This window comes from Salmo salar, chromosome ssa22, assembly GCF_905237065.1.
Source record: "Salmo salar chromosome ssa22, Ssal_v3.1, whole genome shotgun sequence".
Classification (NCBI taxonomy): Eukaryota; Metazoa; Chordata; class Actinopteri; order Salmoniformes; family Salmonidae; genus Salmo; species Salmo salar.
Genome location: NC_059463.1, coordinates 3,022,479 through 3,040,427, shown reverse-complemented (window position 1 = coordinate 3,040,427; position 17,949 = coordinate 3,022,479). Strand labels below are relative to the sequence as shown.

Below are 17,949 nucleotides of genomic sequence, written 5' to 3'. Positions count from 1 at the left end.
ACATACTGCGAGACCACACCAGCCCACAGCCTTACTGTATTTAACTGTGGATATACCGTGGTAGATATCTAACATTTCCAAAATTGTAGCTTTACCATAACATTACTGTGGCCATAACGTGTTTATTTTTTGAGTGAACATACTCTAGAAAGGGCTTTTTGTGCTCCTGCCATAGTGCTGTACAGGCTTCATCAAATTCTCACAGAGAAAATTCTCACCTGGAGAGTTGCTATCTTTTTCCGTTTCGGTTTGGGCGGTGGCTCTATCTCCACTATCACAGCATCCTCCTCCTCTGCCTCTAATGTGCCACCATCTGTTGAATAAACATGACTTTTAACTCAGAGATTACAATTGCTCTGTGCATTGAAGCCTTCAATGAGATACAGCGTGTGCAGATTTCCACACTGAGATGGGGAAAGGATCACTTGGCACACATGGCTGATGCATTACTACTACTGTATTTATTTATTTATTTTGCTCTCTTGCACCCCAGTATTTATACTTTCTACTTTGCACATTCACCTACTGCAAATCTACAATTCCAGTGTTTTTAATTGCTATGTTGTATTTACTTCGCCACCGTGGCCTTTTTATTGCCTTTACCTCCCTTATCTCACCTCATTTGCTCACATTGTATATAGACTTATTTTTGTACTGTATTATTGACTGTATGTTTGTTTTACTCCATGTGTAACTCTGTGTTGTTGTATGTATCAAACTGCTTTGCTTTATCTTGGCCAGGTCGCAATTGTAAATGAGAACTTGTTCTCAACTTGCCTACCTGGTTAAACAAAGGTCAAACAAAATAAATAAATACATTTCTGCTGTTGGGTTCTGAGAATATGAAACATACTTATTCATGTCACTGAGGGAAAGAGGGTAATGTATAACGTTTACATTATATCAGCGATCTTATTGAAATATTGAGTGCTTAGGGTTAGAGGGTCTACACTAGAAGTTAATGGTTATCTGTAGGAGGAAGGTATATAGTGTGTGCAATTAAGCTTGGAATGTGCTGAGTGCAGGGAAGCGATCACATGTGGCAGGCATTGATAAGGGGAGAGAGCCATGGATTAGTGATGAAGGGGTGAAGTCTGGTCAGGTCACGTTAAGGGAGAAAGAAAAGTATATGGCCTATTACTTAGTTTCCTGCCTAGCAGTAAAGATACAATGTTTGTTCAGATGGGTAGGAGGAGACTCAGCCTAGGAGAAAGGGTTAAATATCAGTGCTTGTGTGGAAATGTTTTTGTCTAATGCAGCTGTATTGATCCTCTTGGAAGAATAAACTTGGTTAAGCTTCCATATCGTCCGTTAAGTTTTTTACTCTGAGAATTAGAACCTAACACTGTATTAATGGATGCTGGGAATGTCATTATATTAAACTCTTGTATAAAAGATTAGAATTGCCAAAAATGTATGAAGAACAGGGCACAAATAAGAAAGTAAAGCATACATAGAATTCTTTAATTTCAAAAGCTCTGGGGTGATTTTACCAAATGCTTCGTAAGTAAAAGGTACTGTTTTTCTTGATGAACCACACCTACATCACTGGTAGAGCAGCAAAGTACTTAAGACTTCATTAAGATTGACAGTCAAATATTGATTTTAAAATGGTTGCATTTTCCATTGTAGCTATGCGGTTTTGGGAAACTCACCCCAGTTGAATTGAACAATTGTAAGGAGGAGTTCACACAATATAGACTTGCAATTTTGAACATAAGTGGTAAGAATAAAATCAAATAGTCTGTGACAATTTTCATTCCCCTATGCATCTAACTAAGACCGGGCCGTAGACCTCTGTATTAGACAGACAACAACTCTCAGCTGTGTGGAGTACCTGTTTCCTGTTGTTCATCCATGTCCTCCTCGTTCTCAGTCTGGAAATAATAAAAATATGTCTCACTATCATCAAAACAGATAAACATTACTGGCTTCAATTCTATGATAGTACTGTAGCAAAACCAAATATTGACATTTCCTGTGAATGAAAAATGTATTGCAAAACAAATTAAAAGAGTGATTTGATTGTATGCTGATGCTGTATAAAGTATCAACAAACCTGGCCCTCAACAACAAATGTTGGTTTGGCCCACCAGAGACTTCCAGAAACATCTGATGTAATTATGAACAATGTTGTCTTTTTATTTGTTAGCCTGCAGCTCACTATTGGATTACATTTCAGCACACCAAGCCCACCCTTGGTATAAAAACATTGCTTAGTTACACTCACTATATACCTGGTTTCTAAGCTCTTCCAGTGACGCATAGTACTTGGACCACCAATCCAGCTCGTCTTTCTCTGGGGTCTCCTCTTCAAGCTCCTCCACTTTGTTCTTCTTTAGTTTGTTCAGTGGAGACTGAGGATGAGAAGTTGATTTGAAATGGATTTATTCTGTCACAAATCTCATACTGCACTATAAGACCCCGTGCCTTTGCAGTAAAATATGGAAATATACAATAATACCATATTGCTGCTTTGTATTATTCAAAACAAGCAGTGGTAGGAACATTTAATCTTATCAGTCCCAGGAAATCCCACAGTGAAATTAACTTAATTCATTCATTGCTTGCTCTACCCTCACATTTCACCAATGTCAGCAAAAACCTGATAAAAAAGACATTTATAAGAATGCTGTATGTAAATATAAATATCCAACTAGTCAGAGACAATGGTGGAGTTTGTGACAGCAACTATGTGAACTTAAAGACACTCTGTCCTGGGATTTCCTATGATCTTCAAAAAAGGTTGAAGGTCAAATAGGTGGTGCTTATATTTTAACTGTGTACTGAAGAACCTCTAACCTAACGTAGCAGGTGTTAAAGAAACATCTGAAACTAGATCGCCTACATAATGGTCTTGACAAGAAGGGAAATCATTTTTTGGTGGAGGTTCTCTGCTGCACTGTTCAACCAATCCAGTAAATGTGGAAGAGGAGCCAAGATTGAGTGTCGCCTTGTTAATGTCCAAAAGCAGAAGTCTCATAACAAGCTCTCTTTCCATTTCCCCTGAAAACCGGAACATCTGGCTGTAGGGTCCTCACCTCTGCCGAGTCCCCAACAACCGGCAGCGGTGTGAAGTACTGAAGTAAAAATACTTTACAGTACTACTTAAGTAGTTTTTTTGGGGTATCTGTACTTTACTATTTATATTTTTGACAACTTTTATTCCAATACATTCCTAAAGAAAATAATGTAATTTTTACTCCATACATTTTCCTTGACAGCCAAAAGAACTCATTACATTTTGAATGCTTTGGCGGACAGGAAAATTGTCCAATTCATGCACTTCTTAATTACCAGAACATCCCTGGTCATCCCTACTGCCTCTGATCTGGCGGACTCACTAAATACTTGAAAGTCACCCATTAAAATAAGTGTTTGAAAGTCACCCAGTAAAATACTATTTGAGTAAAAGTCTAGAAGTATTTGGTTTTAAATATAGTTAAATATCAAAAGTAAATGTAATTGCTAAAATGTACTTACGTATCAAAAGTAAAAGTATACATCATTTCAAATTCCTTATATTAAGCAAAGCAGATGGACACATTTTCTGTTTTTTTATTTATTTACAGATAGCCAAGGGCACGCTCCAACTCAGACATAATTTACAAACAAAGCATGTGTTAGTGAGTCCACCAGATCAGAGGCTGTAGGGATGACCAGGGATGTTCTATTGATAAGTGTGTGAATTAGACCATTTTCCTGTCCTGCTAAGCATTCAAAATGTAACTAGTACTTTTGGGTGCCAGGGAAAATGTATGGAATAAAAAGTACAATGTAGTGAAGTTAAAGTAAAAGTTGTCAAAAATATCAATAGTAACCCCAAAAAAACACTTAAGTAGTACTTGAAAGTATTTTTACTTTAGTACTTTACACCACTGCTTTTTTTTGTAAATGATGTAAAAGCATAGATATCTTAGTAGAAAATGACTTAAGTGAAAGTCCTCCAGTAAAATACTACTTGAGTAAAAGTCTAAAAGTATTTGATTTTTAATATACTTAAGTATCAAAAGTTAAAGTATAAATCATTTCGCATTCCTTATATTTAAGCAAACAAGATGGCACGATTTTTTTGTAAATGATGTCTGAGTGTTGGAGTGCACAGCTTTCGACCTTCGCTTTCGACCTTTCAACTCCGTACGGAAGTTGCAGCGATGGGACAAGACTGTAACAACCACCATGAATACCATGAAATTGGGGAGAAAAAGGGGTAAAAACATATAAATATATACAAAAAAATCATAAATCATTTCGCATCCCTTATATTAAGCAAACAAGTTGAAAGGTCGAAAGCGAAGGTCGAAAGCCGTGCACTCCAACACTCAGACATCATTTACAAAAAAATCGTGCCATCTTGTTTGCTTAATATAAGGGATGCGAAATTATTTATACTTTAACTTTTGATACTTAAGTATATTTAAAATCAAATACTTTTAGACTTTTACTCAAGTAGTATTTTACTGAAGGACTTTAACTTAAGTAATTTTCTACTAAGGTATCTATACTTTTACTCAAGTATGACAATTGGGTATTTTTGCCACCACTGAAAACTGTTGAGCGTTCATGAGTCTCAGCTTTTCATAGATGGGTCATGATTGTTTGTAGCTTAAACCGTTACGAATTTACAGATGTTTTTGTGAGAATAATAACTGTTTTCGGGATCCGCCCTTCTCTCACAAACACCGCTCTAGCTCACCCCCCCCCCCCCCTGCTAATCATACATACTAATGAAATCAGTGGATGCAGAAGAAATAGATAGTCTGTAGCTCAAACACACAATGTTAAAAAGGGGTTAGAAATCCAAAACGTGCCAGCGTCACGGTGGGACTACCAAAGCTCCGGTAAACAAACAAGCATTGACAGTACACTGAGCACAGATACCCAGCCGAGGTGCAGGGCGAGAGAGTGTGAAACAGATTGACTGCTCCTCAGCGGGGAATCAACAGGACACCTGCTGTGAGCATGATGTGCATTTAATCCAACAGTAATCAGTGGCCTCTGAGACAAACGACTGGCACCAGTATTACAGCAAACCCCACTGCACATTGTGTGCCTGGCTAGCTCAGGCACACGTTTGGGCACAATCAGAATGTGGACAGGATCAGGACAAAGGATGCATGTTAGCACCAGGCATAAACAGGGCTGTAGCATAAATGGCAACCTTTGTCTTTTTAGTCTTTATGGAAGAGGGAAAAAGCATTTGTAGGTGGGTTGATTGATCGGTAAAGAGAGGAGCTGCAGAAGGCTCAGTTGAGCAGAAAGATGAGATAGGCTAAGGTACAACTACTCACAGTGAAGTTTAGGGGGTTGATGGGAATCTTGGAGGTTTTGATCGGAAGACCTCTCAGGTCCATTTGCTTCACTGTATTGAGAAGGGATGTCCTCATGGGGGGGTTATTTTCTGAAGGCAATAAAGAGAGGACATGGGACTGATTATTTATATTTATTATGGATCCCCATTAGCTGCTGTCAAGGCAGCAACTACTCTTCCTGGGGTCTGGCAAAATTAAGGCAGTTATGCTATTTTAAAAACATTACAATACATTCATTACAGAATTCACAACACACTAAGTGTGTGCCCTCAGGCCAATACTTCACTACCACATATCTACAAAACAAAATCCATGTGTACTTGTGTGTATAGTGAGTATGTTATCATGTGTGTGTATGCATGTGTCAGTGTCTATGTTTGTGTTGCTACACAGTCCCTGCTGTTCCGTAAGGTGTATTTGTATCTGTTTTTTTAAATCTGATTCTACTGCTGGCATCAGTTACTTGATGTGGAATAGAGTTCCATGTAGTCATGGCTCTATGTAGTACTGTGCTAGTCGTTTTAACAGAGCTCGGTGCTTTCAACATGTCAATAACTCTCACAAATACAACTAGTGATGAAGTCAATCTTTCCTCTACTTTGAGCCAGGAGAGATTGACATGCATATTATTAATGTTTGCTCTCTGTGTACATCCAAGGACCAGTAGTGCTGCCCTGTTCTGAGCCAAATTTCCTAAGTCCCTCTTTGTGGCACCTGGCCACACAGCTGAACAGTAGTCCAGATGCGACAAAACGAGAGCCTGTAGGACTTGCCTTGTTGATAGTGCTGTTAGGAAGATAGAGTAGCGCTTTATAATGGACAGACATCTCCCCATCTTAGCTACTGTTGTATCAATATGTTTTGACCATGACAGTTTTCTACACAATGAAATGACACATATGGAATCATGTAGTAACCAAAAAAGTGTTAACCTGTTAGGGCTAGGGGGCAGTATTTACACGGCCGGATAAAAAACGTACCCGATTTAATCTGGTTACTACTCCTGCCCAGTAACTAGAATATGCATATAATTATTGGCTTTGGATAGAAAACACCCTAAAGTTTGTAAAACTGTTTGAATGGTGTCTGTGAGTATAACAGAACTCATATGGCAGGCAAAAACCTGAGAAGATTTCATGCAGGAAGTGGCCTGTCTGACAAGGTGTTGTTGTTCTTGCCTCTGTTTATTGAAGAGTCAGGATCTTAGCTGTAACGTGACACTTCCTACGGCTCCAATAGGCTCTCAGAGCCCGGGAAAAAGCTGAACGATGTCGAGGCAGCCCCAGGCTGAAACACATAATCGCCTTTGCCAAGTGGCCGATCAGAGGACAAAGGAATTAGGCGCGTGCCCGAGTCGACCCCATGCTGTATTTTCTTTCGGCTGTTTACCTAATTGCAGATTCCCGGTCGGAATATTATCGCTTTTTTACGAGAAAAATGGCATAAAAATTTATTTTAAACAGCGGTTGACATGCTTCGAAGTACGGTAATGAAATATTTAGAAATCTTTTGTCACGAAATGCGCCGTGCGCGTGACCCTTATTTACCATTCGGATAGTGTCTAGAACGCACGAACAAAACGCCGCTGTTGGAACATAAGTATGGATTATTTTGGACCAAACCAACATTTGTTATTGAAGTAGAAGTCCCGGGAGTGCATTCTGACGAAGAACAGTAAAGGTAATAACATTTTTCTTATAGTAAATCTGACTTTGGTCAGGGCTAAACTTGGGTGGGTGTCTAAATAGCTAGCCCTGTGATGCCGAGCTATCTACTTAGAATATTGCAAAATGTGCTTTCACCGAAAAGCTATTTTAAAATCGGACATATCGAGTGCATAGAGGAGTTCTGTATCTATAATTCTTAAAATAATTGTTATGCTTTTTGTGAACGTTTATCGTGAGTAATTTAGTAAATTGTTAGTGAATTCGCCGGAAGTTTGCGGGGGGTATGCTAGTTCTGAACGTCACATGCTAATGTAAAAAGCTGGTTTTTGATATAAATATGAACTTGATTGAACAAAACATGCATGTATTGTATAACATAATGTCCTAAGATTGTCATCTGATGAAGATCATCAAAGGTTAGTGCTGCATTTAGCTGTGGTTTGGGTTTATGTGACATTATATGCTAGCTTGAAAAATGGGTGTCTGATTATTTCTGGCTGGGTACTCTGCTGACATAATCTAATGTTTTGCTTTCGTTGTAAAGCCTTTTTGAAATCGGACAGTGTGGTTAGATTAACGACAGTCTTGTCTTTAAAATGGTGTAAAATAGTCATATGTTTGAGAAATTGAAGTAATAGCATTTCTAAGGTATTTGAAAATCGCGCCACAGGATTCCACTGGCTGTTACGTAGGTGGGACGAAATCGTCCCACTGGCCCTAGAGAAGTTAACACCAATGACTCGTGACTTTACTTGGACTTGAGCCTTTTGACTCGACCTGACTTGATACCCTCACCAAGCCCAAATATAAAAAATTATGCTATTAAAAAAAGTGTGCAGTGCATCAACTCTTCATTTAACGGATTACAGTTTGAAACGACGCTGTATCAACAAAAAAAACAGATTGCAACTTGAAAAACATGCGGGAAGAAAATTACAGGGAGGCGCAATATTTTACAACTTTGTTCGACATTTGAAGCTGCACAAAGAACGGTAAGTCGTGGCTAATATAGCCAACAAAATGTATAACTTTGCTAGTGTAGCATGTAGACTAACGTAACGTTAAATCAATAAGCCTCCACACAGTCAGTCAGCGCTAGAACGTGCTCATTTCACCCAAGATTGAGCTACAACTGGCTAGGCAGTTGGTAGCCTAAATCCTCCTTGATGTTACTGCTGTTACTAAAACCATTGACATATGTTAGCCTACTGTAACCACACACAGAGAGAGTGTGTGTGTGTGTTAAGGTTGGGCTGTACAAGCAAGCCTACATCGCCCGATTGCGCCCCATAGCAATCACTATTGGGGGGGGGGGTTCTCGTGGCTACCCATGTATTTCCATGGAAATATAACGTTTATTTGGAAACTAATAAATATATAGATATTTTTAAAAGCATTCATGATTTGCGTTAATGTAATATACTAACTATTACTCTTGTTAAAAATATGAAATGGTATTACATTTGGTGAAGAGCACATTATGACTTGTTTAGGACTCGAAACACAAAGTTTAGGACTTGAGACTTGATACTTGTCGGTCTTGACTTGAGACTTGACTCGGACTTGCCTCTCCTGACTTGGAACTTGACTTGGGACTTGAGTGCTAAGACTTGAGACTTACTTGTGACTTGTAAAACAATGACTTGGTCCCACATCTGCCAGATACTGACTGTTACTTTTGATTTTGACCCCCCCTTTGTTCAAGGACACATTATTACATTTATGTTAGTCACATGTCTGTGGAACTTGTTCAGTGTATGTCTCAGTTGTTGAATCTTGTTATGTTCATACAAATATTTACACATGTTAAGTTTGCTGAAAATAAACGCAGTTGACAGTGAGAGGACATTTCTTTTTTTGCTGAGTTTATTTTGTTGTCCTCTTTTTACTAAAACAGAAGTTATTATCCTGGTTGACCTAAATTATGATTGGGATGCAGGCTTCAGACAATCTAAAAGACGTGTAATGACCTAAACCTAACCCAGCTGGTGACTAAGCCTACACGGCCCAACCCTAAAGATCCTTCAAAGTCAACTCTGATTGATCAGAGTCATTAATAAAAGAGATGATGCTTGGGTCAAGGCTAGGAACACAGGCTTAGGACGGGACTGGCAAGCTTTTAAGCAACTGAGGAATCATTGTGTAAGACAAATCAGAAAGGCTAAATATGACTATTATGTAACCGCTCTTTCGTATTGTAATGGAAACCCAGCTAAATTCTTGAAAAACTGTCAAATCACTGAAGGTTTCTACTTCCTCCTCTCTGCCACAACAAATTAATTCAGACACTGGCCTCATTCTGGACAAAAATGCCATCATTGATGCATTTAATAATTTTATTTCAGCAGGCTCTTTTTGAAAGAACTGCTAAGTCTATTCACAATGATACTGGGCTGGATGCTGATATGAAAAACTTTTTGGGGGGGATATTTACAGAAAAATAAGTCCTGGATGCTTTGCTAGCAATAGACAACAAGAAATCAACAGAGAACGACAAATTGGATCCGGTCTGCTTAAGAGTGCGTCGTGGTTGGCTCAATAACCCATATATTTAATTTAACATTGTTATCAGGAAATATTCCCAAATTATGGAAATCAGCTCTTGTGCTGCCACTCCATAAGGGCGGGGATAGTAATGATCATTATCACCCCATTTCAAGGCTTTCTTGTCCAGTTAAGATTGAGTCCTTGGTAAATATTCAGCTTTGCTCTTTTATATCTGAGAAATGCTTTTTCAATGTAAACCAATCAGGGTTTTGGCCTGGGCATAGCACTATTATAGCAACCACTTTAGTTATTAATGATCTTGTCAGTGCTTTAAGACACTAAAATTAAATGTGCTGCTTTGTTTGTGGGCCTGTCAAAAGCTTTTGATGTTGTTGAAAATGTTGATTGTTTCACAATAAAAAATACTTATTCAAACAAGAAATAACATACAAAAACAGAAAACTTGAGCGTGCAATACTTTGTAGAGCCACCTTTTACAGCAATTACAGCTGCAAGTCTCTTGGGGTATGTCTCTACAAGCATGGCACATCTAGCCACTGGGATTTTTGCCCATTCTTCAAGGCAAAACTGCTACAGCTCCTTCAAGTTGGATGGGTTCCGCTGGTGTACAGCAATCTTTAAGTCATACTACAGATTCTCAATTGGATTGAGGTCTAGGATTTGACTAGGCCATTCCAAGACATTTAAATGTTTCCACTTAAACCACTTGAGTGTTTCTTTAGCAGTATGCTTAGGGTCATTGTCCTGCTGGAAGTTGAACTTCCGTCCCAGTCTCAAATCTCTGTAAGACTGAAACAGGTTTCCCTCAAGAATTTCCCTGTATTTAGTGCCATCCATCATTTATTCAATTCTGACCACTTTCCCAGTCCCTGCCGATGAAAAACCTCCCCACAGCATGATGCTGCCACCACCATGCTTCACTGTGGGGATGATGGTTCTTGGGGTGATGAGAGGTGTTGGGTTTGCACCATACATAGCATTTAGTCTCATCTGACCAGAGTACCTTCTTCCATATGTTTGGGGAGTCTCCCATATGCCTTTTGACGAACACCAAACGTGTTCGCTTATTCTTTTCTTTAAGCAATGTTTTTTTTTCTGGCCACTCTTCCGTAAAGCCCAGCTCTGTGGAGTGTACGGCTTTATGTGGTCCTATGGACAGATACTTCAATCTCCGCTGTGGAGCTTTGCAGCTCCTTCAGTGTTACCTTTGGTCTCTTCCGTGAGATTGGCAGGTTTGTTGTGGTGCCATATTCTTTCAATTTTTTAATAATGGATTTACTGGTGCTCTGTGGGATGTTCAAAGTTTCGGATATGTTTCTATAACCCAACCCTGATCTGTACTTCTCCACAACTTTGTCCCTGACCTGTTCGGAGAGCTCCTTGGTCTTCATGGTGTCGCTTGCTTGGTGGTGTTGCAGACTCTGGGGCCTTTCAGAACAGGTGTAAATATACTGAGATCATGTGACCCTTAGATTGCACACAGGTGGACTTAATTTAACTAATAATGTGACTTCTGAAGGTAGTTGGTTGCACCAGATTTTATTTAGGGGCTTCATAGCAAAGGGGTGAATACATATGCACGCACCACTTTATTATTTCACTTCACCAACTTGGACTATTTTGTGTATGTCCATTACATGAATTCCAAATAAAAATGTATTTAAATGACATGTTTTAATGCAACAAAATAGGAAAAACACCAAGGGGGGATGAGTACTTTTGCAAGGCACTGTATATACTGTATTCTTTACTATCTATTGCATCTTAGCCTATGCCGCTCTGACATTGCTCATCCGTATATATTTTATTCCATTCCTTTACTTAGATTTGTGTGTATTAGGTATTTGTTGTGGAATTTTTAGATATTACTTGTTAGATATTGCTGCACTGTCGGAACTAGAAGCACAAGCATTTCGCTACACTTGCAATAACATCTGCTAACCATGTATGTGACCAATATAATTTGATTTTGATTCATCCCCTGTGGATTTATATCTGCGTTTTCTGTTTGTCTGTTGCCAGTTCGTCCTGTATTGTCAGGTCGTCCCAGCGTGTTTCCTGTTTTCCCTGCTCTCTAGTTTTTTGTTTCTAGCTATTCCGGTTCTGACCTTTCTGCCTGCCCTGACCCTGAGCCTGCTTGCCGTCCAGTACCTGTCGGACTCTGATCTGGTTACAAACCTCTGCCTTTTCGACCTGCCCTTTGCCTGCTCCCTGTGTTATAATAAATGATCTGAGAACTGAACCATCCGCCTCCTGTGTCTGCATCTGGGTCTTATCCTGAGTCCTGATAGGTTTATCTGTAAACAAAATAAGACCTAGGGCAAAAGATAGGACTAACATGCTAGTCACTCGTACCCCAACGTTCAGGCTCCTCCTCATCGTCTCTCCATTCCTCCAGGTTTTTTGGTGCAAATTGCATCAGACTTTGGACCACGTGTGTGCCCACCAGTACCAGCCTGCCAAACGCCCGCTGCTCCATCACAAAGATGGTGAGAGGAGGGTGAAGGTACGTCAGCTCTGGAAGGTCCTATAGGGGGATAAAACAAGAAACTGGAGATCAGGGATGCACAACTCTAGTTGGGGGCTCACGAGTGGCGCAGCGGTCTAAGTCACTGCATCTCAGTGCTAGAGGCGTCACTACAGACCCTGTTTCGATTCCAGGCTGTATCACAACCGGCCGTGATTGGGAGTCCCATAGGGCGGTGCACATTTGGCCCAGCATCGTCCGGGTTAGGGTTTGGACGTCATTGTAAATATGAATTTGATCTTAACTGACTTACCTAGTTAAATAAAGGTAAACAAATGAATAGTCCCTTGAGGGCCAGAGTTCTGGCTGTCATTTCTCTATGAGACTTAATTGATCAATTAGTGTCATTGATCGGTATAATTTGGTCTCTGATTAAAATACGCCAGACGGGGACAAAAACCAGCATACAATCTGATCATCAAGTATCAGACTTTTGCACTCTTACACTAAATGAATGGCTGGACTAAAGGCAGCACATGTGTCCAACCCCCTTGAAGTAATCCTTCTGGTCATTTTAGCTGTACAAGTACTCATGTTAATAATTCACATCTAAAACCTGGAGCTACAGTTCAATATTAAACACAGTGGGCCAGTTTTGGCAGTGGAAAATAAGTACTTACCACATCAAAGTGTTTGACAACCTCTTTGAAGTTGGGAAGGACTTGGTAGCCCTCGATTTCCTCTGACTCGATCCTTTGTCCCGCACACTCCATTCTCACTTGAGGCCTCTCCACTTCAAACAGGTTGACCCTCTTCAGGTCTCGCACACCCCAGTACAGCACCTGAACACAATCAATCAAATGTATTTATAAAGCCCTTCTTACATCAGTTGATGTCACAAAGTGTTGTACAGAAACCCAGCCTAAAACCCCAAACAGCAAGCAATGCAGGTGTTTAAGCTAGAGGTCGACCGATTAATCGGAATGGCCAATAAATTAGGGCCGATTTCAAGTTTTCATAACAATCGGTAATCGGCATTTTTGGACACCGATTATGGCCTATTACATCGCACTCCACGAGGAGACTGCGTGGCATGCTGACTACCTGTTACGCGAGTGCAACAAGGAGCCAAGGTAAGTTGCTAGCTAGCATTAAACTGACCTTATAAAAAATAATCAATCTTAACATAATCACTAGTTATAACTACACATGGTTGATGATATTACTAGCTTTTCTAGCTTGTCCTGCGTTGCATATAATCGATGCGGTGCCTGTTAATTTATCATTGAATCATAACCTACTTCGCCAAACGGGTGATTTAACAAGCGCATTCGCAAAAAAAGCACTGCCGTTGCACCAACGTGTACCTAACCATAAACATCAATGTCTTTCTTAAAATCAATACACAAGTATATATTTTTAAACCTGCATATTTAGTTAATATTGCCTGCTAACAAGAATTTATTTTAACTAGGGAAATTGTGTCACTTCTCTTGCGTTCTGTGCAACAGAGTCAGGGTACATGCAGCAGTTTGGGCCGCCTGGCTCGTTGCGAACTGTGTGAAGTCTATTTCTTCCTAACAAAGATAGCCAACTTCACCAAACGGGGGATGATTTAACAAACGCGCATTTGCACAAATGTACCTAACCATAAACATCAATGCCTTTCTTAAAATCAATACACAGAAGTATATTTTATTAAACCTGCATATTTAGTTAAAAGAAATCCAGGTTAGCAGACAATATTAAACTAGGGAAATTGTGTCACTTCTCTTGCGTTCATTGCACGCAGAGTCAGGGTATATGCAACAGTTTGGGCCGCCTGGCTCGTTGCGAACTAATTTGCCAGAATTTTACGTAATTATGACATACTTAGACTTATGGATGCCACCCATTAGATAAAATTCGGAACGGTTCCGTATTTCACTGAAAGAATAAACGTTTTGTTTTCGAAATGATAGTTTCCCGGATTGGACCATATCAATGACCTAAGGCTCGTATTTCTGTGTGTTTTTATGTTATAATTAAGTATATGATTTGATATTTGATAGAGCAGTCTGACTGAGCAGTGGTAGGAAGCAGCAGGCTCGTAAGCATTCATTCAAACAGCACTTTCCTGCGTTTGCCAGCAGCTCTTCGCTGTGCTTCAGCTCTTCGCTGTTGCATATACCCTGACTCTTGAGCTGTTTATGACCTCAAGCCTATCAACTCCCGAGCTAGTTAGCGGGGTGCACGCTAATAGCGTTTCAATCGGTGACGTCACTCGCTCTGAGACCTTGAAGTAGTTGTTCCCCTTGCTAATGCAAGGCTTTTGTGGAGTGATGGGTAACGATGCATCGACGGTAGCTGTTGTCGATGTGTTCCTGGTTTGAGCCCAGGTAGGGGCGAGGAGAGGGACGGAAGCTATACTGTTACACTGGCAATACTAAAGTGCCTATAAGAACATCCAATAGTCAAAGGTATATGAAATACAAATGGTATAGAGAGAAATAGTCCTATAATAACTACAACCTAAAACTTCTTACCTGGGAATATTGAAGACACATGTTAAAAGGAACCACCAGCTTTCATATGTTCTCATGTTCTGAGCAAGGAACTTAAACGTTAGCTTTTTTACATGGCACATATTGCATTTTTACTTTCTTCTCCAACACTTTGTTTTTGCATTATTTAAACCAAATTGAACATGCTTGATTATGTATTTGAGGCTAAATTGATTTTATTGATGTATTATATTAAGTTAAACTAAAAGTGTTCATTCAGTATTGTTGTAATTGTCATTATTACAAATAAATAAATACATAAAAAACAATCGGCCGATTAATCGGTATCGGCCTTTTTTGGTCCTCCAATAATCGGTATCGGTATCGGCATTGAAAAATCATAATCGATTGACCTCTAGTTGAAGCACGGTGGCTAGGAAAAACTCCCTAGAGAGGCCGGAACCTAGGAAGAAACCTGAGAGGAACCAGGCTATGAGGGAGAACAGAACATGACCAAGAGGTTCATATGAACACAAGCATCACAGTGGTCTCAACTGACACTCAATAGCACTGAGGCAGCAGCATCACATGACAGGAAACACACTCAACATACTGTAGTACAGCAGCCATCAAAAGGTATTGTGTCCCACATAACATTTTTCAGTGATATAGCTCAGATGGTGAGCGTTGCGTTAGCAACACCAATGTTTTGGGTTCATATCCCACAGGGATCACATACACATAATACTGTATGCACTCACTGTACTGTATAAGTCACTTTGGATAAAAAGCTTTTATAAAGTGACATATATTATAATGTCATACACATTTTATAGAGGAAAGGTTTTCACCTACTTCTATACGAAATTTCTTCAGCACAGGCCTAACCCCATCTGGGATGATGTAATACTTCTCTTCCTTTAGATACTCAGGCTCCCTGGGGTCCACATCAGCAGGTAGTGATGGCTGGGTAGATAGAGAGGAGAAATAAAGTCAGAAAGAGTATACTTTCCCAACCACAGCAGAAATGCTACCTTCGTGGGGCATATATACATCTAAATTATTAATATATTTACCACACTATAAGTGTAAACATAGTGGGTTAATAACGTACAAGATTGTATTTCTTACTTAGTCTCTATTTGCTTTGACATTCCAATCTCTCTCTCTCTCCCCCTCCATCTCCCCCTGTCCAGTCTCACTCACTCTTTCACTCACTTGCTATATTGTTTTCCTTATAAAGCAGGGCTTCTGACCATGCTATTTCCATAAGAAATGAATGCTTTAAGTGTCTGACCTCTCCAAATCTTGAGTAGTCCAGCTCTATCAGCTCAAAGGCCGCCAGGAGCTCCCCCGCTGAGGATTTGCCTCGGCTGATGTCAAAGAACTTCAGAACAGGCTTCTTATATGGCTCCTCAACAAACTTCAGCTCCGGCTCAGCGAACGCTCGGCCGAGGGGCTCAGGACTCCCCTGTGACATCGTTAACACAGAGAAATACATGAGACCTGGGTGAAGTACCTGATGACCACCTGTGTATGCATGTTTTCAACTGATAGTTATTTTTAAGGGATTTTATTGACAAACTGTTATCCTAATTGGATATTAGGATAACTTATTTGGCATCATGATGTCCTGTCATTTTAGGGTCGACAAATATCCTTGTATATGCGAAAGATGTAACAGGGTAGAACTGCTGAATTGTCTTGAACCCATAGAGATCCTATTCTAATTCCTAATTGTATGCTTGAACCTGTCTATTGGCCTGTTGGTTCCCAGGTGTGCCTCGTTGTAATTAAGAACGTGGCCCAAGGTATAAATGTTTGTCCGTTTCATTCATTTAGGGGATCCCCTTACTATTTGCAGGCTGGCGTGCCTTGGGAGGACGAGTGCGGCGACTGTGGCCTACACCTGGGGTTCTCAAACGTTTTGAGTCCTTTTGTGATAGCAAATTCATCAGAGACCCTTCAGTCATAATCAGTACACAATTCAAGTGACATAAAAATAGCATACAATAAGTTTTACTATGACTTCGGCAGAGTATGGCCAGACAAAACAAGTCTCGGGCCCTGGAAAGAAACATTTTAAAGACCCACCTCTTGACATCAGAGAGAACATTTTCCAGTTTTCAAGCTAATTTCCAGAGATTTTTTGCTGTTGCAACCTTAAAGCTAATACCCTGCAATTCTACAAATTTGTCCATGAGGCAAAGAGAAAACTTTGCAGTTTTAAAGCTTAAATTACAGTGCATTTATGTGTTTAAAAAAAAAATTACCCCAGTACTGTGGAAAGCAATTTCCCTGTGAGCCTTCAAGGCCCATGTTGCCCAGGGTTAAGAACATAAATGTCACGTCCTGACCAGTAATAGGGGTTATTTGTTATTATAGTTTGGTCAGGACGTGGCAGGGGGTGTTTGTTTCATGTGGTTTGGGCTATGTTTTTAGGTAGAGGGGTGTTTGGTTTATGTGGTTCGGGGTTTGTTAGTCTATGTTCTATGTTAGTATATTTTCTATGTTCTATCTAGTCTTTTGTATTTCTATGTGTAGTTAATTGGGGTTGGACCTTCAATTGGAGGCAGCTGGTTATTGTTGCCTCTGATTGAGGGTCCTATAATTAGGACTTTGTTTTTCATGGGTTTTTGTGGGAGATTGTGCTTGTTTAGCTGTGTGCCTGACAAGACTGTCCAGTTCGTTTGTGTTTTGTATACGTTTATTGTGTTTCCCTTCTTCACCAAATAAAAAGAAGATGAGTATATATTTTCCCGCTACGTCTTGGTCTTTACCCTACGACAACCGTGACAATAAATTGTAGATTAAGATGACATTGTATTATACCCTCTAAATGTATTCCATGGATACATTTGTTTAATCTGTTAGTAATATTCATTAAAACATTATATATATATACACATACATACATACATATACATATATTTAAATATATATATACACTGCTCAAAAAAATAAAGGGAACACTTAAACAACACATCCTAGATCTGAATGAAAGAAATAATCGTATTAAATACATTTTTCTTTACATAGTTGAATGTGCTGACAACAAAATCACAAAAATAATCAATGGAAATCCAATTTATCAACCCATGGAGGTCTGGATTTGGAGTCACACTCAAAATTAAAGTGGAAAACCACACTACAGGCTGATCCAACTTTGATGTAATGTCCTTAAAACAAGTCAAAATGAGGCTCAGTAGTGTGTGTGGCCTCCACGTGCCTGTATGACCTCCCTACAACGCCTGGGCATGCTCCTGATGAGGTGGCGGATGGTCTCGTGAGGGATCTCCTCCCAGACCTGGACTAAAGCATCCGCCAACTCCTGGACAGTCTGTGGTGCAACGTGGCGTTGGTGGATGGAGCGAGACATGATGTCCCAGATGTGCTCAATTGGATTCAGGTCTAGGGAACGGGCGGGCCAGTCCATAGCATCAATGCCTTCCTCTTGCAAGAACTGCTGACACACTCCAGCCACATGAGGTCTAGCATTGTCTTGCATTAGG

The 17,949-nt window shown here is 39.9% G+C and overlaps 1 protein-coding gene across 1 annotated transcript in view; it reads right to left on the bottom strand.

Moving 5' to 3' along the window:
* fer1l4 (fer-1 like family member 4) overlaps nt 1–17,949 on the bottom strand; it is a 109,240-nt gene that overhangs the window by 31,227 nt on the left and 60,064 nt on the right. The window contains exons 27-34 of the mRNA XM_045705303.1: nt 15,735–15,908; nt 15,293–15,403; nt 12,635–12,796; nt 11,843–12,014; nt 5,292–5,401; nt 2,238–2,357; nt 1,838–1,877; nt 219–313 (exon numbers count right to left, since the gene is read on the bottom strand). Of these exons, the coding sequence (XP_045561259.1) occupies nt 219–313; nt 1,838–1,877; nt 2,238–2,357; nt 5,292–5,401; nt 11,843–12,014; nt 12,635–12,796; nt 15,293–15,403; nt 15,735–15,908 (984 nt within the window). The remainder of the gene's footprint in view (nt 1–218; nt 314–1,837; nt 1,878–2,237; nt 2,358–5,291; nt 5,402–11,842; nt 12,015–12,634; nt 12,797–15,292; nt 15,404–15,734; nt 15,909–17,949) is intronic.